This window comes from Lepidochelys kempii, chromosome 2 (assembly GCF_965140285.1).
Source record: "Lepidochelys kempii isolate rLepKem1 chromosome 2, rLepKem1.hap1, whole genome shotgun sequence".
NCBI classification, from domain to species: Eukaryota; Metazoa; Chordata; order Testudines; family Cheloniidae; genus Lepidochelys; species Lepidochelys kempii.
The window spans coordinates 184316976-184336470 of NC_136381.1; the positions used below are offsets into that span (position 1 = coordinate 184316976).

At 39.4% G+C, this 19495-nt stretch overlaps 1 protein-coding gene across 7 annotated transcripts in view; it reads right to left on the bottom strand.

The window, feature by feature from the left end:
• Window positions 1-19495, bottom strand: part of GOLGA4 (golgin A4) — a 111429-nt gene that overhangs the window by 87815 nt on the left and 4119 nt on the right. For 6 of the 7 annotated variants that reach the window (XR_012157450.2, XR_012157451.1, XM_073332980.1 and 3 more), the window contains one exon: window positions 14609-14701. Coding sequence is in view for 5 of the 7 variants with exons in the window: in XM_073332980.1 (XP_073189081.1) it covers window positions 14609-14701 (93 nt within the window). In the remaining 2 variants the exon portion in view is untranslated. Of the gene's footprint in view, window positions 1-14608; window positions 14702-15669; window positions 19477-19495 lie in introns of those variants that run through there. The other variant, XM_073332982.2, reaches the window with a different exon arrangement.

A 19495-nucleotide genomic window follows, 5' to 3' on the forward strand; every position in this document is an offset into this window, starting at 1 on the left:
AGTTTAGGTATGCAGAAAGTATCTAAACTGGAACATGGCCCAGAGCTGAACATGGGCTCTTGATTCAGAACTTCAGAGCCCAGAGCTCTAATGTTAGTTGGTTAGCACCTCTGATTTATATCTCAGCAGAAACAGGGGACCCCTCCAGCATCTGACTGTCCCTCTTAGCACCATAGTAAAGGACGGATTCAGTACTAACACTGAGGGAACTACCCCACATACTAAATCAACATAGCACTCAAATATCTGTTAAACTTCAAAGGACCACCTCCAGTCCAGTCCTGTTTAATTTGCAAGACAGGATCAAAAGCAAAAGTAGTATGGCTGCAGATCACATCCCAATTCTTTTCCTATACTTTATTGACCCTTAACACTTTCTGTGACTTCTCATATTTCTTTTCTCCTCTATATGTGGAGCAAAAAGCAGTCACTTCAGTGGGTGCCAAGCGTAAACAGTGAAGAATGGGGAGACCAGAGCCCCTTGAAAATGTTATATTTTCCAGTCACTATGCACCCAGAAATGTCATAACACTGGAGCATAGAAGGCAGCAATTCTTCTGATTTTGAGGGAATAGAAGTGAAACAGTCAAAAGAAGAGGGATGTTTAAAAGGAAACCTTGGTTCAGGTCGGAAATAGCATTCCCTTGGTGTGTTTGTTCTTCCTCCTCCTCTCTTCTTGTTCTTGCTTCTCACCCAGCTCCAAGACTGGAAACATTGCTTTTACAATGCACAAGACAAGGGAATATACATTTGAAAAAGTGTATTTGTCTGAGCGATAGCACACTATTGCACTAACAACCATGCCATCAGCTAGGCATGGTTGAATTTCAGTATGTATGTAAGAAAACAGTTTTCTGCTACCATTATATATAGCAATATATGCTGAAATAGCATACTTTTTAAAGTTTTTTCAGAAAAAGCACTATCATCAATGTTTATCATTCCCATTTTCCTTCAAAATATCCAAAGACAGATATTAAAAACTAGCAGAATGACTTACAGCAGCATTTATGGATTGTAGGCAAGAAACCTACAAATCTATGTGGCAACTGTTTGTTGAAAGTTTGGGAAGAATGCATTTTCCTGTGTAACAAAACAATGTTAATTTTCTGTGTTAAAATAAGTTCACATCATACAGCACACCAGCCATGAGCTATTGGGTATTACCCCTGAATTTTAGTGCAGGGTTAGCAAGAGGGTAGTCAAGATACCTTTGTGAGACTATAAGCCATAAGCAGTACTAATTTTGCCTTCTAGAATTAACAGTATTCTCCTCCCCCGCTAAAGGCATCACTGAAAAGGGCAGGAGGACTCACCACACTGTCACTCTGTGGTTTAGGTTGTTTGGGATCCAAAGCAAAGATAGTATACTCAGAGAGAAAAGCAGGCTCTGCTATCATCCCGGCTAGCAGCTGTGTCATTCAATGCAAAAAGCAGGAAGATGAAAAACACAAGTAATGAGAAAGGAAAAAAATCAAAGAAGGTTGCAAACGTTTATCTCACCACCTCAATTTCTGCACAGTGCTAAAAGGGTCTACAATAAGATACAACATGGTATACGTAACCCACCAAGGAATGCAAAGCAAGAACAGAAATATATTGGATCATTCATTGTCATAACAGCCAAGATCTATTATACTGATTATTTGGAGAGGAAAGAAAGTGGTAGCAAAAGTGTGCCCTAATTTAGCCTTGCATGAGCAAGTACTATTTTGCATTGACATTATAGTTTTATTTATAAACATCTTCAGAACAGGTATGTTGTCCTGATATGTTAAATTGCTTATGACATAATATATTTATATTGAAAAGTAACATCAGTACTTTTACGTCTACTCTAATACAACTATTAATATAAACTATGTACTTCTGAAGGTTTATCATTCCACTAAGATTCATTAATTATATTGTAAAAAGTCCTTAAACAATGGGATGCTAACATATGTAGGATGTGCTCAAAACTATACTTTAGCTATCATCCCCATACATAATGACTGGAATCGTTAGGAGTTACAGAATGATACAAGAAATTGCTAACTCAACTGGTAGTGTTTACATTTAAAGTATTTGAATCAGTTTAGGAGACAAGTTTGTAAACTCACAGAAAGTAAAAGCGTCCATGAAGAGAGACTGTGGAATAACAATTCAAATTCATTATGTATTCAGGTGTATTTTATCGTTTAACATTGTTAGAATGGTGTAACGTTTCAATATATTACTATAATTAATATATATGAATATATATGTGTTGACATATTTCAATATATTTCAAGCTTTTGCTGACACTCAGAAACCAAAGGCTGGGCTATCTTACTGCCGAACATGTTGATCAATTCAGAAATTCTAGACTCGAGTAATCTGCTGAGTGAATCACTTAAAGGGCTTTTCATTTGCGACGGGTTCAGAAGGAAACAATTTCTCAATTTCAAGGTCCTAAGTATTATCTCTAGGGAGAGACACCACTGCAAAATGATTAGGTTCCTGATCTTTTCTTAAATGGATACATAAAGCTCCCTGTTACTATGATTATAATTGAGATTAGGACACAATTTGATCTATGGGAAGATTTAGAATAAGACACACAAACAATGATTTATAATTAGTGTTTATTACAGCACTTAGAGAAAATGGATGATGTGCTTAGTATTGTATTAATAAGTACACCTAGTGGTCTCTGGATATTACAACATGAGTCAGGGCTAGGAAAATAATAATTTCAAGAGGCTTAGTTCTCATTCCTTTCCATCCCTTGGCTCTGTTATTTAAGGCAAATCTTTGCAACAGAAATATAAACGAGAGCCTCAACAGATTCCAGTACGTGCATGTCTGAGTAGAAATAGAAATACATGACTATTTCATCATAAAGATCAGCAGCCAGACTATTTGCTGGAGACTTCCTCCAGAAATTGAGGCAGGGAGAGAAGAATCCTTAACCCTGCCCCGAAGGCCACTCTTCGACACCAGAACCACTACCTAAATCTCTTTGTTGGAGTAGCCTCCATGCTCTCATAGCTCCCATTAAGCAAGAGGAATAGCCAATGGATCTGCTTCAGCGAAGCTGGAATCTGCAACACGTGCCCATCTGCTTTATTAGTTCCTCAAATCTTCTCTTGTAATGTATCCATGTTTTGGAGACAGAAATCACACACAAATCTGAGGAGCTGAGCCTTGAATGCTGGTCCTCCAAAAACCCCTAAAGCTAAAGAAGATTCCTCCCATCCAGTAGATGCACTACCCTCTCGTACATCAGCCAATAGAGAGCAAAAAATATATTTTTTTTAAATCACACATATAGTTCATTATACCACCCTCTATGTAGTAGAGCCTCACTGGTTCTACTACAAGAAGATCTTCTGCAGCCAGGGAGGGGAGACGAAGATTCAGCACTTAGAAAATTGTGAATCGCTGCTATGACCAATGCCTCAGTGGGGTTTCATTCTGAAACCACTACGTTGCTTAGTTTCACTTCTCAGAACTATGCCATAAATGTTTAACTTCAGTAAAGGCTTCAACTGTCCCTATGTTGGCCACGCTTGAGATGTAATTCAAGCACTGTAGAATATAAGATAAATATTATCTCTAGTAACCTACTGGATGATTTATCAAGGGCTGACTAGGACATGAGAAACCCTCATTTCAAAGTTCACATCCTGAAAACAGTAAATTACAGGGCAAACACACTCAAAGGGCACAGTATTTACAGCAGCAGGGCCAGAAGGACACAAACAATTGTAAGCACAGTCTAATACCCATTCATTCAGCGAAATATACTTTTGCATTTGAGAGAGTTGCCAGAGGACACTTTCAAATGTAAACTTATTCAAGTGTGAAAAATCCAATCTTCCTTTTCTAGGAGAGGAGAAAAGGGGAGATTAAATGAAAACAATGTTCATGAGTGAGATTTTACACAAGCAAAAAACATAAAATTTTAAGTTACAGTTCCCACAGCCCTCATAACTTGGTCACATTGGTGATAATTCTTCTGGCTTAACATATATGTGCAAAAAGAACAATGGCAAACATTACATATGCAGAAGTGGCCAACTTACAATAGCTGTGGGAACCATAACTTTGAGTTTCACAGTTTCACGACTTTGGGGTGTGTAAAATCTCAACCATCAATGTTTCACTAACAGTTTTTTTTATTTATTTTTATAAATAAGCAGCAGAGCTAAAACTATCAAAGAGAAAAGTGACTTTACACTAATTCTCTTTTGTTCTTATACAAGATCAGCTAAAACAATGAAATGCAAATTTTAAAACTTGTGAGTAGAATGCAATGACTGCCAATAATTAAAGATTTATGAAGGTTTCCAAAATGAAATGTGTATTATTTGTATGTCAGTTGATTCAGTATATTTTAAAATGGGACTAGTTTGATCTTACATTGTCAAGAATTTCAGGAATCAGATAGTTCTGAGTAATGACTGCACAGTAGTGGTATATTAGGTGTTTGTTTCTCACAATGCTAAATAGTTAAATTCAACCATGGCATGATTTGAGTAATCTATTTCCACATAATCCAAGAACCGTAGGGTTAGAAAGGACCACAAGGATCATCAAATCTAACTCCCTGCTAAGATGCAGGATTTGTTGAGTCAATCATTCAAGACAGATAGTTACCCAGCCTTTTTGAAAACCTCCAATGAAGGAGCTTCCATGACTTCCCTAGACAGTTTGATTTTACTGTTCTTACAGTTAGGAAATTTTTTCTGAGATTTAATCTAAATCTGGTATGCTGTAGTTTGAACCCACTGCCTCTTGTACTGCCCCCTGTGATAAGAAAGAACAATTTTTCTGTCTTTTTTATGGCAACTTTTCAAGTATTTGAAGACTGCTATCATGTCCCACCTTAATCTCCTCTTTTCCATATTAAACATACCCAGTTCCTTCAGCTTGTGCTCATATGGCTTGCAATCCATCCCTTTGATCATCTTTGTCCCTTACCAGTGGATTCTTTACAGTTTCTCTACATCTTTTCTATACAGTGGTAATCAAAACTGGACACAGTACTCCAGCAGAGGCTTAACCAACGCTGAGTTGAGCAGTACTATTACCTCCAGTGACTTGCATACTATGCCTGTTACTGCAACCCAAAAATGCCTTTAGATTTTTTTGCAACAGTATCGTATTGTTGACTCACGTTGTGGTTGTGAGCCACCATTACTCCCAGACCCTTCCAGCAGTGCTGCTGCCAACCCGGTTATCCCCCATTCTGTATTTGTGCATTTGGTTTTACTTCCCTAAGCATAGCACCTTACACATTTGCCTTTGTTGAATTTTATTTTGTCATCTGTAGCAGTGGTTTTCAAACTGCGGGTCACGATGCAGTACTGGGTCACAGAACATAACGCACTGGGTCGCGGTGGCTCTGGTCAACGCTGCCGACCAAGCCATTAAAAGTCCCGTTGGTGGTGCTGCCCAGTTAAGGGAGGCTAGTTCCTACCTGTTCTGACATCACACTGTGCCCCGGAAGTGGCCACCAGCAGGTCCAGCTCCTAGGCGGGGGAGCCACGAGGCTCTGAGCACTGCTCCTCCCCCAAGCACCAGTTCTGCCCTCCCATTGGCCGGGAACTGGGAACTCAAAAGTTAGGAAATGCCAGAAATAAGGCTGCCCAGGTGAACCATAATTCAGTCACTATGTGCATATGTATTGTGAAAAAGTCTTTAATTACACAATTGTGTATTATTTTTTCCCACCAGATCTCTGCTATTTAGTACATAGTATGGATATTGAAAAAGAGGTTTGCAAGAAAAGGGACAAATGTGACAGATGAGTGCATGTCTGTATGTTTCTATATCAAACTACAAAACTCCATTTTGTTTCGAGAGTACCATTTTGATTCTAAACCTGCACTATACATTCATTGTTGTCTTTTTACCCCCATCGTGGACTAGAATTAGAGGAAGTATTGGCAGAGGACTAACAATGCAGAGCAAACAAGGGTGTTAATTTAGATAATCCTCCATTTAAATGGAAACAGGCTTGGAGAATGAGCTGACTGCAGCGTAGGCGAACTAATTCCCTCAGGTAAGCTGGTACCCAAGCAATGGGCCACCTGACAAGGGACTTGATGTCAGTCAGGGAGACCACCTGACCTTGGGGAAGAGAAAGAGAGAGAGAGACTGGCTCTCACTGGGAGGATGCGGTTGTTTTTTTTTTGAGAGACGCAGACGAGAACCAGAAGACAAGGCTGTGCTGGAGAAGGAGGAGGAAGTGAGGAGAGTCCTGGGATCCTGCAAGGACACTGACTAAATCCTAAGTGGCTCTCAGACAAGTGAGGAAATGGAGGCAGGGATTTGCATATAGGTTTTGTTGTTTTCCTTGGACCTGTATCTCTACAGTGACCAGACGTCCCGTTTTTAAAGGCACAGTCACATATTTAAGCCCTCCTACAGGTGTCCTGACTTCTTCTCAAAAACGGGCAAATTGTCCCGTATTTTCTGTCTCTCCCCGCATCGGTAACAGCGGGTCCTGCTGCTGGCCAGATCCCTGCTAGCCAGCTACCTGCACACCAGTGGTGAGCGGAGGCGGGGGGGCCAGTGGTTGACGATAGGGGTGGGTTTGCAAGGCGGGGACTGGGGCAAAGCTACATCCCACGCGGCCGGCCGCTCCCCCTGCTGGTCCATCAGCGCAGCACACAATGTGTGCTGGCTCTCAGCCAGCAGGACCCCGACCCCTGTCCCATTTCCAGCTAGCACTAGCTGTGGGCTGTGAACTGTGGTAGCTGGTGAGTGCAGGCAGGCAACAGCCAGCGGCCAGTTACATGTCCCTTCTGGTGCCCACCCACTGGCCCTTTACGTGGTCCCTCTCTCACTGTCCTCTCCCTGATTCCCCCTCCCCCCCCCGCCACCCCTACCTGGCAGGGCGCATCCCGCTGCCTGCTCTGTGCGGAGAACCAGCCCCCAGTCAGAGTGCTCAGCTCACCAACAGCCTGGCCAGCAAGCTCCTTCCTTCCCCCACTGCCTCTGGCTGGACTGGAGCCCCGGGAAAGCCCAAGACCCTCTGGCCCAGGGCACTGGCCAGGAGGAACCAAGCCCTTCATGTGCCAGTGCCCCACACAGTGCTGGCACAGGGAAGCCTCTTTGCCCCTCAGCTAAGCTCTGGGGCGGTAGTGGGGAAATCAATCTCCAGCCTGTTCACACCCTGACCTACAGGCTTCACAACAGCTCCTCGGGCAGGGGCTTCACACCCTCTTGCCCACCCCTGCCTGCCCCCAGGGAGCACAGGGCTGCTCCGTCCCCTAGACACCCTCCCCTGCTGAGTCACCTCTCTGGCTGGGTTCGCTGAAGCCCCTGCACTCAGGTTCTCTAGGCCCTGGTGCACAATGCATCCTTAGGGCATAACCCCTTCCTGCCCACACTGTAGCTGGGGGACAGGAGGTGGCTGGGCTATGTTGGTGGGTAACAGCAGGCTGGAGGTGTTAGCTGCCTTTCAACAGTGTGCAGGCAGGAAGGGATAAGCTGCTTCCAGCCACAGAGCGGGGGAAAAGAGAGCCAGGTCATTCCCTTCCGCCCTTCCAGTGACTGGAAGTGGCTGCCATCCCTTCCCTCCCGCAGAGTGACAAAAGGCTGCCGCTAGCCACATTCTGGTGTGAACCCTGCCAGAAATCTGAGGAGGGAAGGCATGTGACCCTGGCATGCCTCCCCTCCCCGGTGTTGCCTCGGGAAATAAGTACCAGGAGAGGTGGGTCCATCCTGGGGACCCAGCCAAGCCTGGAGGGCAGAGAACGCTGCGTTAGCTGGTCAGCCCTCCTCTTCCCCTTCCCCCCCCATGTGAGAGAAGTGTACAAGAGTGAATGTATGTATGTGTGTGTGACGTCTCCCCATATGAACCCCAAAGCCTTAAAAATAAGAAGGTAAATAAAAAGAATCTAACTATGCAGTATTTCTTTTTAACAGAGGCTCAGTCAACTTGATGTTAATTTGAATGTTTGTACTGCATAGTTCTGATTGATTGCCATTGAACTTGCTTCAATACGAGTAATTTTACTAGGCTTCCCATATTCAGCATAGGGAAATATGATGACCCTATGTATCTCTCTTGTTTTTTGCACGAGAGCAAAGTGTGATCAGTTTAGGAAATTCCATTGTACAGTCGGTGTGTTACTTGCTTTCACTGTCACATAGTCCCTAAAGGCAGAAAACAATATACTGGAAGCGCCACAGCTTTGGTGGAACTCTGGGAGCACGCAAGGACTACAGGAAGGCTTGAGAAAGCTGGCTCTAGTTTCTGGGCCTAGGTAGTTGGTCTGAGGAGTCCACATGTCCAAGGAGAGTGTCAGACGGTGACTCTGCACTTGGAGCGTGTGTCCAGAGCAAGTACCTAAATTGTGCACAGAAAGCTTAAGAGCACATGGGATCCACAGCAGGTGGATCCACATTCAGCAACCTGGTTAGTGATCATTAGATGGTGCTCATTCAGGGTTATAACAATGTTCACTTGTGTTTAAGGCACTGGACTAGAACCCAGAATAGCTAGGTTCTGTTCCTGGCTCTACCACAGATGTGTATGAAATGCAGATAAACTATCATAACACAAACACGAACCAAATTAAGTTTTGCATGGGCAGCCTTAATTCCAGCATTTTCTAACTTTCTGATGTTTAACTTAGCAACCTCAATGTTCTTAATTCTAATGTTCTTGATTCAGTTTTTGTATGTAATCTACTGTACAAATTAATACAAACCCTTTCTTCATATTAGTCACAATCACACCATTAAGCCTTACACTGGAAATTCACTGTAGTTTAGTATTTAAAATATTGTAATAATTTTTTCTTCAGCACTGATTTTTAAGAAAATAATTAGACATTACTATTATGATAGATACTTTTGAAAACCACTGTTAGTGACAATAGCTTTGTTTGCTTTCTATATAAATCAGGTAAAAGTCATGTTTGAAGTACAGCTCAAAGGAAAAATGTTCAATTTCTAATTATATGTAGTATATCTGTAGGGACTAAAAAATTTCAAAAAACTAAATTACAAACCACTTTCTGAAGGAAAACCTCCAATGGGTACAAATTTAAAAATTAAAATAACTAAAGAGCAGATCATAAGAGTGACAGGCTAACCGCTAACAATGAACATCAAAAATAATATTTTGAAATATTAGCAGTGGACTTAAATGTAAAGATCTAACGTTAACAATAGGACATCAAGTTTGATTGTCATATTTATGGCCTCACTGTAGGGTAGGGATTGATCTGATATACCTTCAAATGAAGCAATAACATTACAGATAATACCTTTTAAAGGCAAGCCACAAAAGGGAGAACAAATGACATACTTAGTAAGAACTGCTTCCTACCACACACATTTTCTCATTGAGACCTATCTTCAAGACATAAGTGCCCTCCAGCTAACATATACAGAGACAACTCTTGAGCTTGTTGGAAATATAAAAAGCAAGCTGTCAAGCAAGTCAAGATCTATACATCAAGGGTTTCTCCTGAAATAAAACAGAAGGGTGTATATTTGTCTTGCATCCTTTTTCAGAAAGGATAAATGTCTGTATCAAGAACAGCTTTTTTCTGGTTTGTTGTTTCTGCTATAACGTGCAATCTAAGCATGCCTGTATAAGTATACATAACTGCCAAAAGTATACATTGCTCAGTTTCAAACCAACAAACTCCAAATCCTTCAACATTTTCAGATATTTACATTTTCAGATATATTAGACAGGAAAACCAGTTATATATGAGCACCTAGTATCCATGCATGACAATGTCTTTTAGAAGCATTTCAGATGAAGCAGAGCATGAATGAATTGAAGTAGCAGCATTAGCAAGGGTATTAAGCAAGTGTTTTTGTTAGATTGGAAAGGCCAGTTTCATTTATCTTACTTTTTTATTAGACCACCCTGGGAAAGACTGCAGTTAATCAAAAACTTATTATAATATTAAAAATGTATATGCCAACACAAACATCTTGTAACTCTAAAATAAAATGCACAAGAACAGGAGTGGTGGCTTAACTTTACTTCTACACTCTACAAGAAACTTGCAAGATTACTTGGCTGGGTGAAAAAGGGACATCAGTCTTACTTCCAAAACACATCCTGAAAGCCAGGCTGAGCTTGAGCAGTAGCCCTTTCACAAAGGCTCTCAGATGACGGTCCAGAATTCCATTTGTTGCCTTCTGCAAATGGGCAGCTATATATAATTGTGAGCTATATAAAATTCTTAAAGAGAGAAAGAAAACTAAACTTTTATAAAAGTGTATTGTTTGGCAGATCCATTTCTCTTTAGAATCATCATGTGGGGCAGCAGCAATGAGCTTGGAGTTAGATCCAAGCACAATTCAGAACTGGCAAAGGCCAGGGTAGCAAGGAGGTAGCAAATTCTATTCTTGGGGGTAGGGGGAAGCAGCATCATAAAGTGCTCTGCAATGATGACTGTATCCATAGTGAGACAGTTCTTCCCTCTAACCTAGTTGTTTTCAATCTTTTTCATTTGTGGACCCCAAAAAATTTTGAATGGCAGGGTGAATCCCCTTGAAAAAATCTTAGACATAGTCTGCAGACCCTCAGGGGTCTGTGGACCACAGGTTGAAAACCACTATTCTAACCAAATGGGAGGCTGAAAAGGAAAGGGAAACTAATCATCAGAAGGTAAAAATCTCTCCAAAAATGTGTGGTTGGTCAAGTATGCAAGTCTTTCAAAATTTCAAAACATTATCTCAGACTTAAAATCCCTTCAAACTAAGTGGAATGTAGGAGTAAAATATTAAAGAATGCTTTATATAAATGTACCATTTGTTACAACGGGTCTATCTACAATTCTCTCAACTTTTAAGATATTTCTTCAAAACAAGCTGTCACAAAACCTATGAACAGTGGAAATATTTCCATGATTCCAAAAATTTTAAGTTTTAAATAAAACATTCCTATACACTGTTTGCAAGTTGGACACTGCAGCATGGAGAACCTGTAAGTTAAACTGACTAGAACTGTTTGCAGTGTTGTAGCTGTGCTGGTCCCAGTATATCAGAGAAACAAGGTGGGTGAAATAATATTGACACTTAATTCAATGATTTTCATTTTTAAATCAGAGAAATGCAAAACAAAGAAGGAGTCTAAACAGTGAACAATTATTCTTTCAAATTTAGACAATTCCCAATAATCTAAGATATTAGTAATATATTTTCAGACCCATGTCTTACAAAGAGATTTTTTTAGCTGACAATGTTCTTTTAAAGTAACCCCCAAATGCTACTATCTGTATTTTGACCTATTTAGCTACAATAATACTCCACTGACAATTCTTTTCTAAAGAGAAGCACCTAATTTGGCCAAACTAAAATGATGCTTGAAAAACATGCCAAGGAAGGCATGTGTTTTCAAAAACGAATTGTACAATTTGGTCTAATTCTTCAGTCATGTGATTAAGAATAAAAGCTAGTACACTTAAACTGTATTCTATGAAAATCTGGTCCAATTAGACTTAAAATGAAAATAACTATACAAGCTTGTTTTGTTGTTAATAATCATGTTTAATACAAATGAAGAATATTTTGAGAGAGGAATTTTAATGTCTTGATTGAGATAACTTCTTTAATGTACATTATTATAGAGAAACTTATTTTCATGTAATATTAAGAAGAATGGTTCTAAATAAATCTGGGAGATTTACTATTGCTTTTCAACTGTACTACTTTCTGCATTTCTAATGACAGAATATGCTTCACAACAGAATTGCTATGAGAATTTCTAGGCTGAGAGACAATCATATACCTGAGCCCCCTTATGGTCTTCTTTGTTTCCCATCTCTTTGTCCTATTTCCCCTTCTCCCCCTCCCTGCCTAAACAAACACAGAAAAATAGCAAAACTTGCTTCTGTGCCTCTTCCCAGCCTTAACCACTGTACTTAGAGCATGTTCTTCCAATGCAACTTGTCACATCCTGTGGGCTACCTTTGATTCTCTTATTTGTCTGTAGAGTGTGTGCGTTACTGTGCAGACTGGAGGAAAATATAGGTCAAAGGCAACATCGATTAAATGAAGTACAGCAAGATGGACTCTATGGCAATGAAAAGAACTAACAACAATCTCAATGCTGCAAGTAGCATGGAAATGAATTAGAGAACACATTACAAGCCAGACAGTGTAGGTATATTTTTGAAAAATAACTTTTCTATAAGGAGGCTTTCATTTTTAAGAGATGGGCTCAAGATGCAAAATTTGGACATATACCTGAACATCAGTTCTAAGTTTTGGTTTAGGCCCATCTTTAAATTGTCATGGCACTGTACAATATGCAGAATGTGTCAAATAAGTGAGTCCCAGGCTCCAGAGAATTGCTGTATAAAAAAAACGTACAGATATGTAACAACACAGAACACAAAACAGATTAGACCCAAAGTGAGCTACAGGTTTTTATAAGCTAGGTTCATTCAAGGAAGAAATGAGTCTTAAGAAATTTTCTAAAGGAAAGGCAGGAGGGCTTGTGAACATTAACTGGTTGCTGTTCCAAGCATAAAGAGCAGCATAACAGAAGGCATGAAGTCAAAGGGGGGCAAAAAAGACAAGATAGCAGTTAACTGAAGGTATGTGTATACTGTAATTAAATACCCACAGCTGGCCCGTATCAGTCAATTTGGGCTTGCGGGACTCAGGCTGCGGGGCAGTAAAATTGCAGTGTATACTTAAGGGCTTGGGCCGGATCCCAAGCTCTGGGACTTTTCCTCCTTAAGAAGTCCAAAACGTCTACACTGCAATTTTACAGCCCTGCAATCCCTAGTCTAATGACACGAGCCAGCTGGGGGTGTTTAACTGCAGTGTAGACATAAGCTTCTTTGGATGAGACTGATGTTTAGTAGAGAAGGTGGTGTAGGAGATGGGTACAGATGGAGGCAGAGAAATAGTTGTGCAGAGCCGAAAGAGTGAGGGATGAAGAGCATGAATTTGAGATAGGAAGAGGGTTCAAGCCAGTAAAGGGATTAACTTTGAATAATCTTCAATTTTTGTTGATTTTTTAACTTAATTTCTAACTTCAGTAACGCAACAAGGTGTTATTTCTTAGGAAGGTTATTCAACTTTCATCCACATTCTTCTCTCCACTGTACAGAGACGTTAGAAGAAAGGGGAACAAGAATTACAGCAGTGCTACAGGATAAATGACATCAGGGAAGTAACTTCAAGGTGTTGAAAAATTACAGGGCACAAGGTGCTCCTTGAAAGTCTTTATTTTAAGTTTAGAATACATAATATATCCTAGGGATTATCCCTATCTTTGGATGCCCAACAGCCCTACTTTGGCTCCCCCATCATTAATAGATTTCTGACAGTTCTCCTAAAGAGGGCTTACTTGTTTATAAAGCTGTGCCATAACTAAACAAGAACATTAGAGATATTACTAGAACGCATATAAAGTTGTGAAAAACTGCAAAATTAGTAAACTGGTCACACAGATAAATAACATCACCACATCTAATGCCCTATGCTTTCACTGTTTTATACACATATACTGTCAAACTCCTATTAAGAAAATGCCTGAAAACAGGTGTCAGTCATTCAAAGCTGTTGAGTAATGAATTTCATTAAAAAAAAAAGTCACCCAGCGGATTCTCTACTTTTTGCACTGGTCATTGATTACATGGGTTCCAGTTGCCAACAATTCCTCTTTGACGTAGGAGTGAGCTGGCCCTCACGACGTAATGTGCTACCTCAACACTTTTACATTAAGAGCAGAAGTACAGTTTTTCCTGAATGATTACAAAACTCCCCTTAATCTCTTTAATAATTTAGCTTGGATGGCACCGGTTGCTGACATTTTCGAGCACATATGAACTGAAATCCGCTCCCGGGGCAGCAGGGGATTGTTCTGTCTATATTCAGCAAGGTAAACAAACTAATCGGAAAACTTTGAAATGAGTCTTTCAAAGCACAAAGGAAACTTGTAGTAATTTCCTCTTGTTTCAGGCTTCTTTGAGGGAACCAAGGAACCACGCAAGAACCATCAGGAACTTGTAAGTCAGCATCTTTTAGGGAAGCATAAGATCTAGCTGTGGGACTATTTTCTTGATGATCTAATGACGCAAATAAAGTGGCAACAACCCCCCAACCCAAGAACCTATTGACTCAGCAGTACTGACCAGGCCATTTTCCTCCATGTACCATTAAGCCAGATTTCTCTTTGATGGTTGTGATAAAAATGAAATATTGAAATTGTCCACTGATCAAAACTAACAGATTATTTCCCCAGTTCAACCTCATCAGCAAGACCAGCTCAATTCAGGGTGATGGATGAGTGTATATAAAAATGTATCTCCTTTACAATTACAGCTCAGTTTTTGAAACTTCAGTTACTTCAGTTATAGTTACAAAACTTCACCTGCTTATGGTTAAAAATCATGGAGAAGGTCACAAAATATTTCTCAGCCTGGAAGTGTTACCAGCTTGAAAAGTTTAGGAAGCCCTGCTTTACTGATATTAAAAATGCAGAGTTTAATTTGTATATACAGATGAGGTGTTGAGAATACTGATAAAGAGTTATTAGATGAAAAGGTATTGTGTAAAGTGATAAATATGATTATACACTTTAGATATTTTGTAATATACTACAGATAAAAAGTTTACAAAAAGAAAAACAGAGCTCTGAACTGACCTCCCTGTCTGGTGTTAAAGTGCCTTCATCAGGTTGTTCTGTAAGTGAAGATGTTCTGCTCCTGTTGCCTGGTGGTGAAGATTTGGAGTGGGTCTGCATGGAGAAAGTGCACAAGTCAACAAGTAGTCTGAACTAATTTTACACACAATTCTCCAGTGTTGTAATGTTTCAAATGACAACTATTAAATGCTGTGCTCAATATAGCTTTGCTAAAGCATTCCATACGATTTTCTTAAAAGGAAGAAAACAACTCTCCCAAGCACCTACATGACAGGTCTTATCTTGACTCAAAGCCTATACCACAGAAAAGGCCACAATTCACAGGAACAGCCATACTGAGTAAGGCCAATGGTCCATCTAGCCCAGAATCCAGTCTTCCAACAGTGGCCAATGCCAGCTGCTTCAGAGGAAACGAACAGAGCAGAGCAATTATCAAGTGATTCATCCCCAGTCATCCAATCACACCCAGCGTCTGGCAGCTAGATGCTTAGGACACCCAGAACATAGGGTTGCATCCCTGATTATCTTGGTTAACAGCCATTGATGGACCTATACGCCATGAATTTATCTAGTTCTTTTTTTAACCTAGTTATAGTTTTGGCCTTCACATCATCCCCTGGAAACAAATTCCACAGGTTGTCTATGCACTGTGTGAATTAGTACTTCCTACTGTTTATTTTAAACATGATGCCCAATAATTTCATTGGGTGACCCCTAGTTTCCTGTGCAATGTGACGGAGTAAATAAGTGCTATTCACTTTCTCCATACCATTCATAATTTTATAGACCTCTATAATAAGCCCCCGCTTAGTTCTCTCTTTTTCAAGTTCCACAATCCCCATCTTTTTAATCTCCCCCTCATATGTAAACCATTCCATACCCCTAATCATTTTTGCTGCTCTTCTCTGTACCTTTTCCAATTCTAATATATCTTTTTTGAGATAGGGTGAGCAAAACAGCACACAGTATTCAAGGTGTGGGTGTGCCATGGATTTATATAGTGGCATTATATTTACTGTCTTATTATCTCTCTCTTTCCTAATGATTCCTAACTTTCTTACCTTTTTTGACAGCTGCTGCATGCTGAGCAGATGTTTTCAGAGCACTATCCACAATGACTCCAAGATTTCTTTCTTGAGTGGCAACAACTAAATTTGACCCTATCATTTTGTATGTATTGTTGGGATTATGTTTCCCAATGTACATTAATCAACACTGAATTTCATCTGCTATTTTGTTGCCCAGTCACCCTGTTTTGTGAGATCCCTTTGTAACTCTGCAGTCTGCTTTGGACTTCACTGTCTTAAGTAATTTTGTATCATCTGCAAATTTTACCATCCCCTTTTCCAGATCATTTATGAATATTTTGAACAGCCCTGGTCCCAGTACAGCTCCCTAGGAAACACCACTATTTATCTCTCTCCATTCTGAAAACTGAGCATTTATTCCTACCCTTTATTTCCTGTCTTTTCACCAGATACTGATCCATGCAATGGCCTTCCCTTCTTATCCCATGACTGCTTACTTCGCTTATTTGCCTTTAGTAAGGGACCCTGACAAAGTCTTTCTGAAAGTCCAGATACACTATATCACTTTTTCCACGTTTGTTGACCTTCTCAAAGAATTCTAATAGGTTGAGGAGGCATGATTGCCCTTTACAAAAGCCATGTTGACTCTTCCCCAACAAATCATTTTAATCTATGAGTCCGATAATTCTGTTCTTTAATACAGTTTCAACCAATTTGCCTGATACTTAAGTTAGGCTTACTGGCCTGTAATTGCCAGGATCGCCTTTGAAACTTTTTTAAAAATTGGCATGACATTAGCTATTGTCCAGTCATCTAATATAGAAGTTGATTTAAGTGATAGATTACATACCACAGTTAAGTAGCTGTGCAATTTCATACTGGAGTTCCTTCAGAACTCTTGGGGTCCTGGTGACTTATAACTGTTAAATTTATCAGTTTGTTTCAAAACCACCTTTATTGACACTTCAATATGAGACAGTTCCTCAGATTTGTCACCTTAAAAGAATAGCTTGTGTGTCAAAATCTCTCTCACATCCTCTATCGTGAAGACAGATGCAAAGAATTCATTTAGATTCTCCACAACGGCCTGGTCTTCCTTGAGTGCTTCTTTAGCACCTCAATTGTCCAGGGGCCCCATTGATTGTTTGGCAAGTTTCCCGCTTCTGAAGTACTTAAAAAAAATTGCTGCTAGTTTTTGAGTCTTTGCCTAGTTGCTCTTTAAATTCTTTTTTTGGCCTGCCTAATTATACTTTGACACTTGACTTGCCAGAGTTTATGCTCCTTTCTATTTTCCTCAGTAGGATTTGGCTTCCAGTTTTTCAAGGATGCCTTTTTGCCTCTAACCACTTCTTTTATTCTGTTGTTTAGTTATGGTGGTACCATTTTGGTCCTCTTACTATGTTTTTTAATTTGGGGTATATATTTGAGTCTCTATGATGGTGTTTTTAAAAATGTTTTTATGCAGCTTGCAGGCATTTCATTCTTGTGACTGTACCCTCTCTCTTCCGTTTAATTAGTATCCTAATTTTTGGGTAGTTCCCCTTCTGAAGTTAAATGTTACTGTGATGGACTTCTTTAATATTTTCCTTCCCACAAGGATGTTAAATTTAATTATATTATGGTCACGATTATCAAGCAGTTCAGCTATATTCACCTCTGGGACCAGATCATGTGCTCCACTTAGGATCAAAAATTGCCTCTCTCTCTGTGGGTTTCAGGATTAGCTGATCCACAAAACAGTCATTAATGGTGTCTAGAAACCTTATCTCAGCATCCTGTCCTGAGATGACACGTACCCAGTCAATATGGGAATAGTGGAAATCCCCCATAATTATTGAGTTTTCTATTCTTATAGCCTCCCTAATCTCCTGGAGCATTTCACACCGTCGCCATTCTATTCAGGTTGTCAGTAGTATATTCTTACTGATATACTCTTAGCATGGAATTTCTATCCATAGAGATTCTATGGTACAGTTTGAGTCATTTAAGACTTTTATAATATTTGACTCTATGCATTCTTTCACATATAGTGCCACCTCCCCCTCCCTCACCCCCACCAGCACAACCTATTCTGTCATTCCTATATATTTTGTACCCTGGTATTATAGTATCCCATTGATCATCATCATATTACCGAGTTTCTGAGATGCCTATATCAATATCCACACTGAATACCAGGCACTCAAGTTCACCCTTCTCCAGTCAGTCTCAAGACCTTACAGTGAGGCTACATTAGCTATTTTAATAATTTATAACCATGCTTCACTCTTAGTACAGATCTGAGGCCTGACAAATAGAGATGAGATTTTAGTGTCATTACAAAGTAGTTTTAGGTTTAAAAATTTGCAAATTGATACATACACACACACATTTATTCATTCAATCATTTTGATGGGTAATGCCTTCTGGTTCCCTTAACTTATGCTTTTAAAGGGTCACAAACACAAGTGGCACAGAAACTTGCTTTAAACTTGAATGAACACAGAGTTTTTAAAGGCAACTCATACTTTTTCTGGATTTTGCAGGATTTATCTTTTAAGAAATATAAAAAAGTCTATTGTCCTCTCAAGGTACATTTTTTCCCATTAACGTTAATTAAGGCTGTGATATGAGATATTTATCATTTTTGGAGGTTTTTATTGGGATGCATTTTTAATTTTCTGCAGATTGAGATAATTTTGTTAGCTGAGTAACCCGTCACATTATATGTTTAATGTTCTTCATGTGTAAATATATGCAAAAGTCAGAAAAGTATCTTATCGTGTGGCTAACGACTCCAGAGAGCTGCAAGTGCTGTAAAATTACTGAAATGTACACTAATTCTACATAGCAAAGAAATCTTAAATTTCATGTGTAAATTAAACAGACTTTTTGTTTTAGGCAATTATTAACTTTTGCCAACACAGTCAAAAATGACTGGCTCAAAAGGAAATTTCAAGGCTGGGGATGGGGATGACAAGGAAATAATTAAACAAGAACATTTACAAAAAGCAAGAGAAAAATAGAAGCTGTACAAGGAAAAGTGAGCAGAAGAATTTAAGACAGTTTATATGAAGTCAACAAAGCAAACAAACTTACTGTACTGTATGGCTATCATCAACAGACAAATTTCACAACTTTTGCTGAATCAGACTGAAAACACCATAACCAACTCAGATGTAGTTTATTAGTCTCATCATGCTCAAATATAAAATCATCACTATGAACTAAATATTAAAATACCAAAAGTTCTATGCTATAGATAAAACTAACAAACAAGATCTCATCATACATGTCTAACTACTGTTGACAATATACCAAGAATGTACAATTACTTCTGTCACAAATTTACTGTTTGACTTCCAGAAATATGTGATGATAGTAGCAACATCTTGCTTTAAATACCTCTCTATACCTTCCAAATGGATAGCTCAAAAGAATCAGGCATTGAGTATTAGATGTTCTATGACATGGATAGTAGCCTATTCACCCACCGAAAAGGAACAGTTATGTTCCCAGTAAAATCAATCATTTTTAGAAAGCAGAAGGAGTTTAATGTTTTGTATGTATAAAGACCTGGCACAATTCTAGCCTAACCCTGTAGTATGATGGGAAAGAGCAATAACTAATTGTACTTTTCCCACCAGTTTCCTGAGAACAGCCAATATAGAAGAGCTGATAGATAATAGCCAACATGTGAAATATCAAACCAAATACAATGGATTATTCTAATTTCTGGCACAGCCATGAGGACCGCCATTACCAAATAAGTAGGCAATTCCCATCTCAAAATAAAAACTGCTAGAAAGTCAAACATCTCATTTAGTACCATGCAACCATGGAGGCAATATAGGTTGCTGAGAAATTGAGCTCCAAATAC